Here is a 13,986-nt window from a genome sequence, read left to right on the forward strand (position 1 = left end):
ATTGATCACTAGTCACACTTATGTTAGCACTGGTACTGACCTGAGTTTTTCTGATCCTGATGGATAAACAGCAGCTGTTGTCTTGGACTTCAGCCTTTTCACACCACGCATGTCTCAAACCCACGTTCCCCATAACTACTGCTCACCTTTAGTGAGGATTCTTTAAGTGTAACTTTACCAACTAATGATCGTATTTCATGTCATGCCACATGCCAAAATATTTCCCCCCTATTTTCTTAATGCTGACCGTCTACCACTGTGTTTAAAGTTACACTGCCTTTCAGATTTCGATCTCCCCCACCCCACTTTCCGTGCTGGTTCCAAGGCATGCAAGAAGCGTGTATTTGTGTTTGAGCTATGTTGGTGGTGTTACCATGGCAGCTGGATGTCGCAACCAAACGGGGGGTCGACACTTCGCCCACTGGGTGACAGACATGGGCTCACTTCAAATATCCAGCTGGACATCGTGAAGATAGCTTTGTCAGATCAGTGTTCCCTCTGCACATTCCAAAATTCTCAACTCTGGATTCCAAGAAGGCTTGAAGCACATTCTGTAATTTGTCTAACATTATGATGTTGATTGGTATAATAGTTACAATAAAGTTATATTTAACCTTATAATGTGTGTGTATACGAATACATAAATAAAATTAGCAACTTATTTTGTCAGCACAAACAGGAAAATGTCATAATTTGTTACGTGCAGTTTCTGTTTTTTAAAAAGTAACTACAGCTTAGACTAGGAAAGTGTGTTACCTCTGGCAGGGTAATAATGACCAATCATTAACAAGTCCAGCTGATGGAGGAGGGTTTTTGTCTTTGAGTCTTGGGTGTACAAGCATATTTATATGGTGCATCTGGAAAGTATTCACAGTGCTAAGGTTTTCCACATTTATGTTACAGCCTTATTCCAAAATGGATGAAATTGTTTTCCCTCAGAATCTACACACAATACCCATAATGACAATGTGAAAATGTTTTTTAGATTTTTGCAAATTTATTAAAAATGAAGAAATCTTAAGAAATCGCATGTATGTAAGTATTCACAGCTTTTGTAATGAAGCTGGACCTTTGCAGGATTTATTGCAATGTTTATGGTTTCTGCATTTTTGGAGTCACCCTGCATAAGGCCCCACAGTTGACAGTGCATGTCAGAGCAAAAATCAAGCATGAAGTCAAAGGAATTGTCTGCAGATTTCAGACACAGGATTGTCTGAAGGGCATCAATCTGGCGAAGCACAGAAATGTTTCTGCTGTTTTGAAGGTCCCAATGAGCACAGTGGCCTCCATCATCCATAAATGGAAGAAGTTCAGATCCACCAGGGACTCTTCCTAGAGCTGGCCGCCCGTCTAATCTGAGCGATCAGAGCAGAAGGGCCTTAGTCAGTGAGGTGATCAAGAACCCAGTGGTTACTCTGTCAGAGCTCCAGCATTCCTCTGTGGAGAGAGAACCTTCCAGAAGACAACCATCTCTGCAGCAATCCATCAATCAGGCCTGTATGGTAGAGTGGCCAGACAGAAGCCACTCCTTAAACCCCGGTCACACAACACTAAGGAAGAACACCAAAGCCAAAATCAAGCAAGAAATCTGGACTTGCGTTGACTTTCAGAGACATCGTTTAACCGTCGTCTCGTTTCATTTCTATCGCTGGTGCTTCTTCAGAATTTTCAAGCTGTTGAAAAATGTGAACAAATCCTGACGACAACGTGAAGTCGTCCATATTCTGTTTTGCTTTTTGTCTTGATGGTTCATCATCGTTCGTGTAGTTCCCGGACCTTCAGCGTTCCATTTGATTGTTGTCCAACTTCGTCCAACCTCCCAAGTCCGACGTCTAGCACGAACATTGATATCTGAACGGATCAATAACTAAAGATCCGATGAGCTGAATGTGACTCGTCCATATGTGGGATGAAAAGCAGTGTTTTCATACAGAAATAACTGTGGCAAGAACATTTTATCAACTACTTTAATTATTTACGCACGTTTGTATACTGTCTCTGTCTGCTGCGTGCGTGTACATGCACACACGTAGTGAACACAAACCTGTTGTGAAGACAACACAGCTATGATCACAGCGTTTGCTTCATTTTTCTTTTGTTTTGGTTTCATTTCAGTCTTTTATGCGCTCTGCACTTGCAGGCTTTTCAGTGATGGGAGAAGTTTGTCCACTTTTTCTCAACGATTTTTGACTTTGTGACTTTTTTTCCTTTGTTCAGCAAATGCCGTGTGACCGGGCCATTAGTAAAAGGCACATGACAGCCTGCCTGGAGTTTGCCAAAAGGCACCCGAAGGACTCTGACCATGAGAAACAAAAATCTCTGGTCTGATGAGACAAAGATTGAACTATTTGGCGTGAATGCCACGTGTCATGTTTGGAGGAAACCGGGCACCATCCCTACAGTAAAGCATGTTGGTGGCACCATCATGCTGTGGGGATGTTTTTCAGCAGCAGGAACTGGGAGACTAGTCAGGATTGAGGGTAAGATGAATGCAGCAATGCACAGAGACATCCTGCATGAAAACCTGCTCCAGAGCGCTCTTGACCTCAGACTGGGGTGACGGTTCATCTTTCAGCAGGACAATGACCCTAAGCACACAGCCAAGATATGAAAGGAGTGGCTTCAGGACAACTCTGTGAAGGTTCGAGTCCAGAGCCCAGACCTGCATTTGCTTAATCCAATTAGGCTTAACGGGAAGGGAAAATTTATTTAAAGGAGACCTGCATTGAAAAAAAATGCAGTCAGATTTTTTGAACAAAAAATGACTTACATTTACACATGAGATCCTTCTGAATGTAGTAAAGTAAATCTGCAAGCCCAGATCTGTCATTCAACGGAGAAATCTTCATTTGAAAATGACAAATTTACAGCTAACATTTAGCCCTCCGCAAATTGTCCTCTCATCATGGACGCTGCCGAGACTTCACGGACAAGACCCTCTCCCAGCATGCATTGCGCCAGTTGTAATTTGTGGATTTACGTCAGTTTGCATCTGCACCTTTTTCTTGTCTTATACGGAAGGATCTACTTTTTTAAAACTTCATATTGTCTTGCGGCACGTTTGGTGAGTAACACATTTCTTTTATTTGTGCTTGAAAATTATTTTGGGGGGCTTCTTCATACGCCCGTTTGATTGAGTGGTGTCGCAATGAAAATCTACTGTCTTTCGCCTCCGGTACCATCGCGGGATATGGAGGCGAGACCCGCAAAGAATCCCAGTCATTAAAAATATATAAACCTCTCTCAGCGTCCATGTAGCTCTGGGGCTCCGATTGCCGAGACATGCGGTGCTGTGGATTTTGCCGCAAGAAGTCTGTCTTTGCAGCAACAGGTGTATTGGCCGCTTCACATTAAAACAGCGAGTGTAATCTCAGGACTTGTGCCAAGTGTGCTGCAGCTCCATTCAGTAGACAGAGAGGTGATGCCGGTGTTGTGCGCTGAATCTGGCACAACACCGGCTACAAAGCAGACACGGGTGGTGTGAGTGGCCCTCGTCGGCGGTTAACGAGCTCGTTAATGAGCCCGCAGACTTAATAAGCGCAGCGGAGGCAGAGAGCGGGAGAGGAAGAATGGTGCCCGCTGTCGATGTCGTTGCTGATCTGAGCACACAGATCTGTATCTCACATTCATTGCAGCTTACTTTTGGATGTTGAAACCAGGACGTGTATAAGTAACATTACTAACAGATAAATCAATTTCAATGCAGGATCGGACTGAAGGCGGGAGCGCGTCGTCTTGTCCCTGACGTCATGGAAATGATACGGCTGTACAAACTGTTTTCACAGAGGGCTAAATTTTAGCTGCAAATTTGTCATTTTTAAACGAAGATTTCTCCGCTGAATTACAAATTTGGGCTTACAGATTTACTTTACTGCATTCACAAGGGTCTTATAAATACATATCAGCTATTTCTTTCTGAAATCTGACCACATTTATTTCAATGCAGGTCTACTTTAAGCTGTATGGCCTTTCAAATTTCACAAAATTGACTAATTTAATTTCTACTGAAATCCAAGCATCATAATGTCATCTTTGAAACATGTTCCAAAATTACAGCTCATTTTAATAAAGAGAACATGTTTATCTGGGGGTGGGGGGATTCCATACCTAATATTTTATTTGCTTTTAATGCTGTCTGTTGGTGGAAGCGCGTGTATGTATGCATTGAGGTTTTGAAATTACCGAAAATTACCTCTGATCTCGCGTGATGTGCATACGCTGAGCATGCACGCTAACATCCATAAGATTTCTGTAAATCACTTCAGAGGTGTCATCTGGTTTCAAAACAGTATATTCAGATTTAGAAGTGTTAAACAGAAATATTTTGGTTAATTTTGTTCAAGCGAGCAGCCAGCTGAAGTCATGCTGCCTTTCTTTACTCCGATTGGCTGCCACCATGTCCTTCCCAGCATCATTCCGTAGATCGGGGGAAGCCCTTACGCAATTTATGATGTCGTTAACAACTGCAGGTCATGGCATCTGATCGCTTGAATTTCTCCCCTACAGGGGTCAAAATTCTAAATTGTTTCCAGATGGTGCAAAGTTTGATCATATTGGTAAAATCATGTTATGAATCCCTTATTTAAAAGCTGTACAGCTTTAACAAAAAAGAGAGAAGATGTTGAAATAGACCTACCGTTAATCAAATTTTGCTGTCATGCTATAGTTGATGATGCACTCAAACTATTTCACATTTAAAAAGTTGTGTCCAGTCGTTCTGCAGCTGTGTTCAGTAACTCAGTAGAGGAACAATATACTGCATTTTACTCAACAATATTGGATTAACAAAACATGCCAACAAAACATGCCAAAGCATGTTTTGTTGAAATAACAAAACAGACTCAATTACATTTAGTAAAAAATGCATTTGTTTGTTTTGTTGCGCTTTCAAAAGGAACACATTATTTCAGCTATTTACTGTGGATGAGAAAGAAGGGACATTATCCGTTAATGAGACATCTTTGCAGAAATTGTAGCAAATTCACTAAAACATAAAGAATGCAAACATTTTGCATGCACAAGTAAATGATTTAAGAAATTAAATAGCATTTGTAATATTGCTGTCTTAAGTCATGTTGGAGGATGCCATGAGTGTCGTTATGGTGTCAAGTCATAAATTGGAGCACTGAATTTCCACCTGATTTTCCCAGCAAAAAAACGAAAAAGAAATCCACAAAAGGAAAAAGAAATCCAACCCGAGTTGGAGCTCTTAATTCCCGACCTTGCAACATGTCATGTACGCTGCGTTATTCTTTATAACTGGAAGTGATTTTTTTTTTTTAATATCTGCATTTTATCAGTCTGCAGGAAATTAACAAACAGAAACCTGCTGAAATAAATAATGAAAAAAACAAACATACATGAGTTTAATATTTCTAATTATAAGTAGAAATGACAACAGGTGAAATAAATCCCTTTATGAATGGGAGTTTTCACTTTATTAAAAAAATCAAATGAATAAGACTTGTTCAAACTGCAGTTGCAACAAGTCAATGTCTCATTTATCCTTTTCCTTTGACATTTGGATTTTAGTGCTGCTTGTTGAGTGAGTTACCTGGGTGCATTTCTGGGTGGTTGTGCTAAACAGTTTTATAATTTTGATGTTTGAGCCCACTAAAGTAAGTGCTGTGACAGAAGACACCTGTGTGAAGCTAATTTATTTGCAAGAATCCCCCGCAAAGTCCCTCTGTTAAATAAAAGACATGTGCAGAAGAGGTTACAATTTACCAAAGAACACATCAGCTGGCCTAAAGAGAAATGGAGGAATATTTTGTGGACTGATGAGAGTAAAATTGTTCTTTTTGGGTCCAAGGGCCACAGACAGTTTGTGAGATGACCCCCAAACTCTGAATTCAAGCCACAGTTCATAGTGAAGACAGTGAAGCATGGTGATGCAAGCATCATAATATGGGCATGTTTCTCCTACTATGGTGTTGGGCCTATATATCGCATACCAGGTATCATGGATCAGTTTGGATATGTCAAAATACTTGAAGAGGTCATGTTGCCTTATGCTGAAGAGGACATGCCCTTGAAATGGGTGTTTCAACAAGACAGTGACCCCAAGCACACTAGTAAACCAGCAAAATCTTGGTTCCAAACCAACAAAATTAATGCCTCGCAGATGTGAAGAAATCATGAAAAACTGTGGTTATACAACTAAATACTAGTTTAGTGATTCACAGGATTGCTAAAAAACAGTTTGAACATAATAGTTTTGAGTTTGTAGCATCAACAGCAGATGCTACCATTATTGTGAACACCCCCTTTTCTACTTTTTTTTTTTTTACTAATAGCCCAATTTCATAGCCTTAAGATTGTGCATATCATGAATGCTTGGTCCTGTTGGATTTGTGAGAATCTACTGAATCTACTGGTACCTTGTTTCCCATGTAACAATAAGAAATATACTCAAAACCTGGATTAATCTTTTTAGTCACATAGCACTACTATTATTCTGAACACTACTGTAATATTTAAAATCGCCGCGTGAAGCAAATAATTTGAATTTATTCATTTTTAAACTTTGACTAGGTCTTTATGGGGTGGGTTGAGATATCTTCAATAAATTGGCCTCTGTTGTCACCTAATATATTTGTAATTGACTTAAATTTCATTAAAGTGAGAAATGTAAAAACTGGTGCAGTCGTCCAGGATATAGGCTTTATTAATAAAAAAAAAAATGAATTAATCAATCTCCCACTGTTGTCTAAATAATGTCTGGATTAAATGTGCTGAATTTCCCCTTCATAGGCATCACTATGGTTGACCTTTTTCTAACCTTTGAAAGCAGAGAACTGATTGGGCTGTTGGGTGTTTGCAGTCTGTGGTTGCTTTTGAACCTTTGGTGTTGCTTTGTACTTTGGCGAACTTGTCTAGATTTTCACTCCAAGATAAGTTTGAGTAAAACTTTTTTTCCTCTTTCTTCTGGTACGTTGACAGCTGAGAATCACCGTCTGGTCCCTGTGCACCAAAGCCGTGTCTTACATCAAATATCCTAAAGCATGTCAGAAGGGTGAGTATATGCATGATACTCTCTGGTGTGTGTGTGTGTTAACCTGAGGACGGAGCTGCTGCAGCCTCGTGAATCATGTGCTGTTCTTGACTTTATGGCCAAGCGTTCCGGTGGTGGTGCTCCGCTGACAGCTGTGCCTCACGTCAGTAAATGGGACATACTCCTCATAACCGACCTGTCAGCGACTCGAGGAAAAATGATTGTCTGGAGTTCTGCCTGTTTGTAGCCCAGCTGTTGTATCAATATTGTTGCCATGATGGTTCCATACCAGACCTGATGGTGCCAAAGTCTCAAATAATTGCAGTGCATTTAAAAAGAAAAAAGTGTGTGTTCGAGGGGGTGATGAGATAAACACATTTTATGAACCGTCTTATTCCTGTTCAGGGTCACGGGGGGTGGGAGGGATGGGACGCATCGTGACCAGTCTGTGACATACAGTCATATTTTACTATCAGTTAAACACAACATCAGATCAATTTCTCCTCTCGTGAGGAATTGTCTTTGCATTTTGAGTGAAAATTAAAGATGTACGGTTTTTTAACTTTCTCAAAACTGACAAAATTTAGTTTCTACTGAGATCCAAGCTTTATAATGTCGGTTTGTTTTTGTAACATTTCAAAATTCCAGCTCATTTTAATGAAGAGAACATATTTATTCCAGTTGAATTCCATAGCGAATATCGTCTTTTCCTTCTAACGCAGGCTTTGAGATGACCTTTGACCTGACACGCTAACATCCGTGAAATGTCTGTAAATCACTTAAAAGGTGTTATCTGGTTACAAAAACAGCGTTTTTAGATTTCGAAGGATTTATTTCTTGCACAGATTTGTACAGAAATAAGCTGTTTCACAGTATTTCCCCCCATCTTGGTTCATTTTGTTTGAGCAAGCAGCCAGCTGACGTCATGTTGCCTTTCTTAACTCTGACTGGCTGTCAACGTGTCCTTCCCAACATCCCTCACGAAGCTCAGGGGAGGCGCCCATGTGATCTGTGATGTTGCTATCAAATGTATATCATAGTGTGTGATCACTTGTATTTCAACCCATCAAGGGTTGAAATTCTAAATTGTTTCCAGACAATGCAAATTTTAATCATATTAGTGATATAATAATATTATGAATCCCCCATTTAAATGCTAAAGAATAAAATTATAGTGGTGCCAAAGAAAACATTTTTTCTGACTTAAAAGTTAAAAACCCAAAGGCGGTAGAGCTGCTGGAGTCCATTAAATGGCCTCCAGCAGCCTTCTCTTTAAATAACTCCACATTGTGCATTGACATTTAATATTTGTCGCTATGATCATTTCAAAGCTTCAGTTGCCCTGTGCCGATGTTATTGATTCTCATTATTGGTCCAATTCTTTACTGATTCCCTTATTAATTCCAGAGCAATTTTCTGTGTGGAAAAATGTTGAACGTCAGGTTTTCAGTGTCATCGCTCCAGTTTTTGTCTTGCTATACTCAGTTTGGTATCATGATGTCACATCTGACGTCATGGTGAATGGGTTTTGGCAACACTAAACTGTCAAAACAACAACATGATGGTATTGATTAGTAGAATTTGACACCAATGGATTGGAAAATTGGCGGCCAGTAAGGAAAGACATTACTGGAGTGTCCTTATTTTGCATTCCACCAGACTACGATTATTTCTTACATTTCAGTGTTTCTTAGACTGACGAGCGCTGCGTGGTTTTTCACATGCTATCTTTAAGTTATGACTTGCATAGGATGCTTCGTTGTTTTAGCTTTGAACTGTCACTGTAGATGTAAGATTTGTGTCACGTCTTTGTACACAGTTGGTGCTTGTAGCTGATAAAAATGCACGTCTCACCCACAGGTATAGATTTCAGCAGAGATGGCTGCTATATGGCCTTAGCTGAACGCCGTGACTGTAAAGACTACGTTAGCGTGTTTGTGTGTGACGACTGGCACTTGCTCAGGGTAAGTAGAATATATATATATTTTTTGGGGGGGTCGTCTTTTTTGCCCAATAATCTGGCTTCCACCATATAAAAAGGCTAAATTTTGATGCTAAAACAAGAGCATCAGGGCTGAAGCGCATTAATGTTTGACTGTAATAACGAGTACGTCATAGGTACTTTCCAGAAAATAGCATTAAGAAAAACTACATTTGTTTTAGCTTTGTTGTAAAACGGAAGAGTACTCTGTATGTACCCTCACCAAGCACACAATGAGCCATTTTACAATAAAAGGATCTGGATTGAACTACAGATAAAAATGGTCTTGAACAGGATTTTAGAGGACTTGATGCCATGAATTACAGACCACATCCACGTATTCATCTTTTGACCCTTCACTTCACTAGTGACTTGTACTAGCAGGTGGTCATGGGAACACATGGTTCAGTTTTGGGGATGATCTGGATTGGTGCTTAAAGTTCTTGGTGTTCCATCCAGGTGGAGTTATAGAGTCTGATCCACTTCATGATCTGGTATCCAGGGATAAACCGTGGTGCCAAAATGGGTGTCATGCCCTGACTAAGCCTGAGGTCTTCTTCTGTTTCCCACCATTTACCGTAGAGAAACCTCCACGGTGACCAGCTGCTTTTGCACTGCGAGGATGGTTGCATCACTTCTGGTTCAACGCTGTTGTGACTTTGTTTAAAATGACCTTTTAACTTTCAGCATTTTGAGACAGAGACACAGGACCTGACGGGCTTAGAGTGGTCTCCGAATGGCTGCGTGTTGGCAGTGTGGGACAGCTGCCTGGAGGTGAGACCCTCAGTCAGAATCAGAATCCAGTATCAAATCTGAAGTAGATTTCCCTCAGGGTCGTTTAGACATTCAAGCTATCACTGAGTCTCAGTTACACACTAACTGCAACTCAAGATTACTGCAGCCGGCAAATTGACCAGTCCTAGCAGGAGAACTGTAGTATACTACTGCTGTCTCAGAGTACTACTGTCTGTACCCTCTTTGCAGTACAAGGTGTTGCTGTATTCTTTGGATGGCCGCTTGCTGTCGACCTTCAGTGCCTACGAGTGGTCGCTTGGTGTCAAATCTGTCACCTGGAGCCCCAGTAGCCAGTTCCTGGCTATCGGCAGCTACGATGAAAAAGTACTAAGAAACTGTCCAATTTTAAAAATGGCTGACAATGATGTTAATAAATAACTGTACGTAAAATGCCAGCTCACACTCAACACCTTGGCTGTTCCAGTACACAAGCTACTTTTGATTGTTTCCAGAAAAAAAAATTTTTTTGAACAACTATGGGAAGAGGAAGACGTACGAAAACATTTATATTATGGAAGCATTGTATTTTCTCTTTATAGTTCTTAGTGTTGCACTCTATGTATTTTTTTTTAATTACTTTTGATGCAGTCAATCAAATCATTTGAAAGTGCATGGTGAGTGCTGGAGCTATTTACTTTTTTTGTAGTGAAGTATTTGGTTTTAAAAAAATGGTTAAACATTTGTCTGTTCTGAAAAATGCAATTTGTGGTAGATTTTTATGCTTTTGATTTAAATGTACTGGGCACCAGGTGAGTATATATTTTATAGCTAAGTGGGCACAGGGCACCCAGGCACCAGGCAGGGTTCACAGTTTGAATAGTAAAATATAACAATGAAAATGTGATGCCAACCTGGACAGCGGAGACTTATCATAAATTTGAAGACAAATCGCCACGATGAGGGTGTGTGTGTGTTCTGACACTTTAGTTACATGGCACAATTCTCTGAGCATGATACAGCATGTGGAGCCCTCAGTGCTGAGGAACCCATTGGCTGGAGAAGGCCAAGGACACGCCCCATTAAACTTAAGATGGTTACTTGTGAGACATCAGGATGGACCAGATGTCTGCCTGTGTGGTTGCCATCCAGGATCCACAGCAGTTTCAAACTGTGGTGGATACTTGACTTGAAACATGACAGAAAATTTTGACTCACAGTTAGCGTTAGCTTACTCCTCATCAACAAGCAAGGACGTGTTTTGTGTTTGCTGCTAACACTAGCTATTATGCTAGTCTTTAGCAAACATGCTACCTGTCAAACTTGTCAAATCTAGGACTGGAAAAGATGCTGGTCATTCAGGAGACTGTTTGGATTATCGAAAATGTCTCAAAGTAAAATAATGCGAACATCCAAAATAAAACTAGGATGTTTAGAAATACTGTTGAAAAATGCCTTGATCTGTTTTTTTTTAAAAAAGCAGTTGGGGAAATTTGGAAGAAAATGTTAAAGTTCATAAAGGGACTGATAATTTTGTTTCCACCTGTAGATAAACCAGACTATCTCTGACCTGTCTGACGGTTATATTAATCTGATAGAATGATCCAGCAGCTGAGTTGTTGACTAAAGGAGTATTTCAACAAAATGGGATTAATCTGGATTATATTTTTAAATGGGAATTATGGATATTGGCTTCATTTAGATACATGTGTCACACATACTTTTACTTTGAAGAATAATCAAGGACTTGATCACTTTGTAGGTCCGTATCCTCAATCACATCACATGGAAGAAAATTGCCCAGTTTGATCATCCGACAACAATCAACAACACAAAAGCTGTGAGTGCTGTCGTGAACATGATCTTAAAACCCAAAATTCAGAGCGGGAAAGAAAAAGAAGTGACTTTTCTCTTGGTTGTGTTGGCAGGTCCTGTATAAGGAAGTGGAGAGACGAGCACCCGTGGGCAGGGACGAGCTGTCTTTACATGACATCACAGCAGGCGGCGCCTTCATCAGCTCCCAGAGCAAATGTAAGGGAGTGATGTACTGAGACATTTTCTCCATCTACCACCAGCTGCTAGATTTCCAACTCTGTACTATAAAAATTAGGTCACAAACGCTGGGATACTTTCAACCATATACCAATATAAGTGGCTGAAAATGGCTGAAAATATAAGTGGCTGAAAATGAATGAATGAATTTCCATGATAAGGAAATTTCCAGACGTCATCTTCCAAAATAAGGACGTCTTATGTGGACAACAGTTTCTGGCTGTGATGAAGGAAGCAACAAGTCAGATCAAAAGACTTTATTTACTCTGTGTGCCGGGACCAACAGGTCTGTGTCACATCAGTTTGCATTAGGTAGAACTTCACTGATCCCTTGGGAAGACTCCCTCAGGGAAAGTGAGGTTCCAGCAGCATTGTATAGCAGCACACAGGGTAAGAAGCACACAGAGCATCAAAAGTGAAAGTAAAAAATGAGGCAAACCTTCATTGTTGTTCATTTAAAAAAGTAATCATGAAAATACAGGATCTAACAGCTTTACTCCTGTTGGTGGGGATTTGTTTGATCGAAATTACAGCATCTGGTTCCGTTACTACTGTGTTGGATGCAAGTAAGGTTTGAACAGAAATATGAGGCCCGAATCGCACTCTGCCATGGAAGCTGCCATGTTGCAACAGTAGAAGAAAAGGGACATACTCACTCCACCTTTCACATTTTACAGCACAGCTGGAAGAACGCTGATTTATGTGAAATGGAGGCTCATTATTACTCATCACAAGGTCAGAGACCATGAATCCAAGTCACCCAAAGAAACAAAATCATGACCAACGATCTGCAACTTCACCATTAGATGGCAATAAATACTACATAATGTAGCTTTAAGCCTTACAAATGTTGACATGAAGGCAGTGAAATGTTGTTGTTGTTGACACTAGATGAGATCTGTGCACCACCAGTCCAGATACCTGTGGTCAAACCAGATCCAGACCGAGCCAACCCCAAGATTGGCGTCTCTTGTCTGGCCTTCAGCGCAGACAGTCGCTACCTCGCCACCAAAAACGGTACAGCATCAACATCCCGGCTGTTCGCGCCGGGCATAAACCTCAGCGCGCAGTGGCATTCAGTGAATGTTTGTGTTTGCAGACAGCATGGCCTCTGTTCTGTGGGTGTGGGAAATGCAGAAGAGCAGCCTGGAGGCTGTGCTGGAGCACACCGCAGCCGTCCGGTGCTTTCAGTGGGACCCTCGCCGGCCCCGACTCGCACTGTGCACTGGCAACTCCAAGCTGTACCTCTGGTCGCCAACTGGCTGCGTTTGTGTTCCAGTCCCCACTGAAAGTAAGAAACGCCCCCAAAATCCCACAACAGGCCTCGTTTATAAATTTTTTTTTTAATTTGCATTTCCTCTGTGTGATTCCTGAAATGTGCCAATGTTTAAGTTAGAACATATCAGCGTAGTCAAAAAATTACCAGTGTAATCAGTACAAAAGAGTTTTTTTTTTACAATCGTGTCCCTGTCCAAATATTTATGGACCCTCTGTTACAAGTCCCCAGTTTAAGCACTTACATTACACACGGGGGTTCTTTGCTTGACAAGCTACATGATTGATATTTATATAAACTTTATTTCAGTTATTTAAATTTGAATTTTTTATTTTTCTGTAACCATTTTTCTGTATAAAGTTGTCATTACATTGGTGTTTGTTTCAGATGGTTTTCAGGTCCAGTCCTTGATCTGGCACTGCGGCGGGGACTCTCTGATTCTGCTGGGAAAGGATCATCTGTGTGTCTGCTTCATGGACACACAGGACAAGAGTAACTGAGTGAAATTTATTTATTTTTTTATTATTTCACATTTCCACCCAAACAGGGAACAGGACTGGATTCAGTTTTTTTTAATATGTAAACACACACACTCCTTTGTAAATTTACACTGAGTTTTCAGCTGAAGATCAAACTCTAGCTCCTTGCTGTTTATGGCACTCGGTGCTGGTTACTGAGACATTTTGTCCTGATTTAAAAAAAAAAAAAAAAAAGTGATGTTCCTCCAAAAACTAAGTTAACATATGAAGAACCACAAATTCTAAGCACTGACAAAAACTTCGCAACATTTTTTTTTTTTTTAGATTCACTGTCTTGTTTGGGAATGCTGTTTTTACTGAGAATGTGAAATATTTTGAATAAATTTTGTGATAATACAAGTTGAGGTGTCTTACTAAAACCAACCAACCAACCAAAAAAGAAAAAAAAAAGTACATGCTCAGCTTTGGTTTG

At 40.4% G+C, this 13,986-nt stretch overlaps 1 protein-coding gene across 1 annotated transcript; it reads left to right on the top strand.

Annotated features, from left to right (window-relative positions):
- The first annotated feature begins 374 nt into the window (after positions 1–374).
- On the top strand, positions 375–13,766 carry LOC117511530 (WD repeat-containing protein WRAP73-like). The gene is made up of 10 exons (XM_034171537.1): positions 375–425; positions 6,943–7,015; positions 8,855–8,958; positions 9,663–9,749; positions 9,960–10,094; positions 11,470–11,547; positions 11,636–11,738; positions 12,651–12,776; positions 12,859–13,050; positions 13,423–13,766. Exons 1-10 carry the CDS (start codon positions 375–377, stop codon positions 13,533–13,535), a joined length of 1,062 nt encoding a protein of 353 aa, XP_034027428.1. The 3' UTR covers positions 13,536–13,766.
- The last annotated feature ends 220 nt before the right edge of the window (positions 13,767–13,986 follow it).

This window comes from Thalassophryne amazonica, chromosome 6, assembly GCF_902500255.1.
Source record: "Thalassophryne amazonica chromosome 6, fThaAma1.1, whole genome shotgun sequence".
Classification (NCBI taxonomy): Eukaryota; Metazoa; Chordata; class Actinopteri; order Batrachoidiformes; family Batrachoididae; genus Thalassophryne; species Thalassophryne amazonica.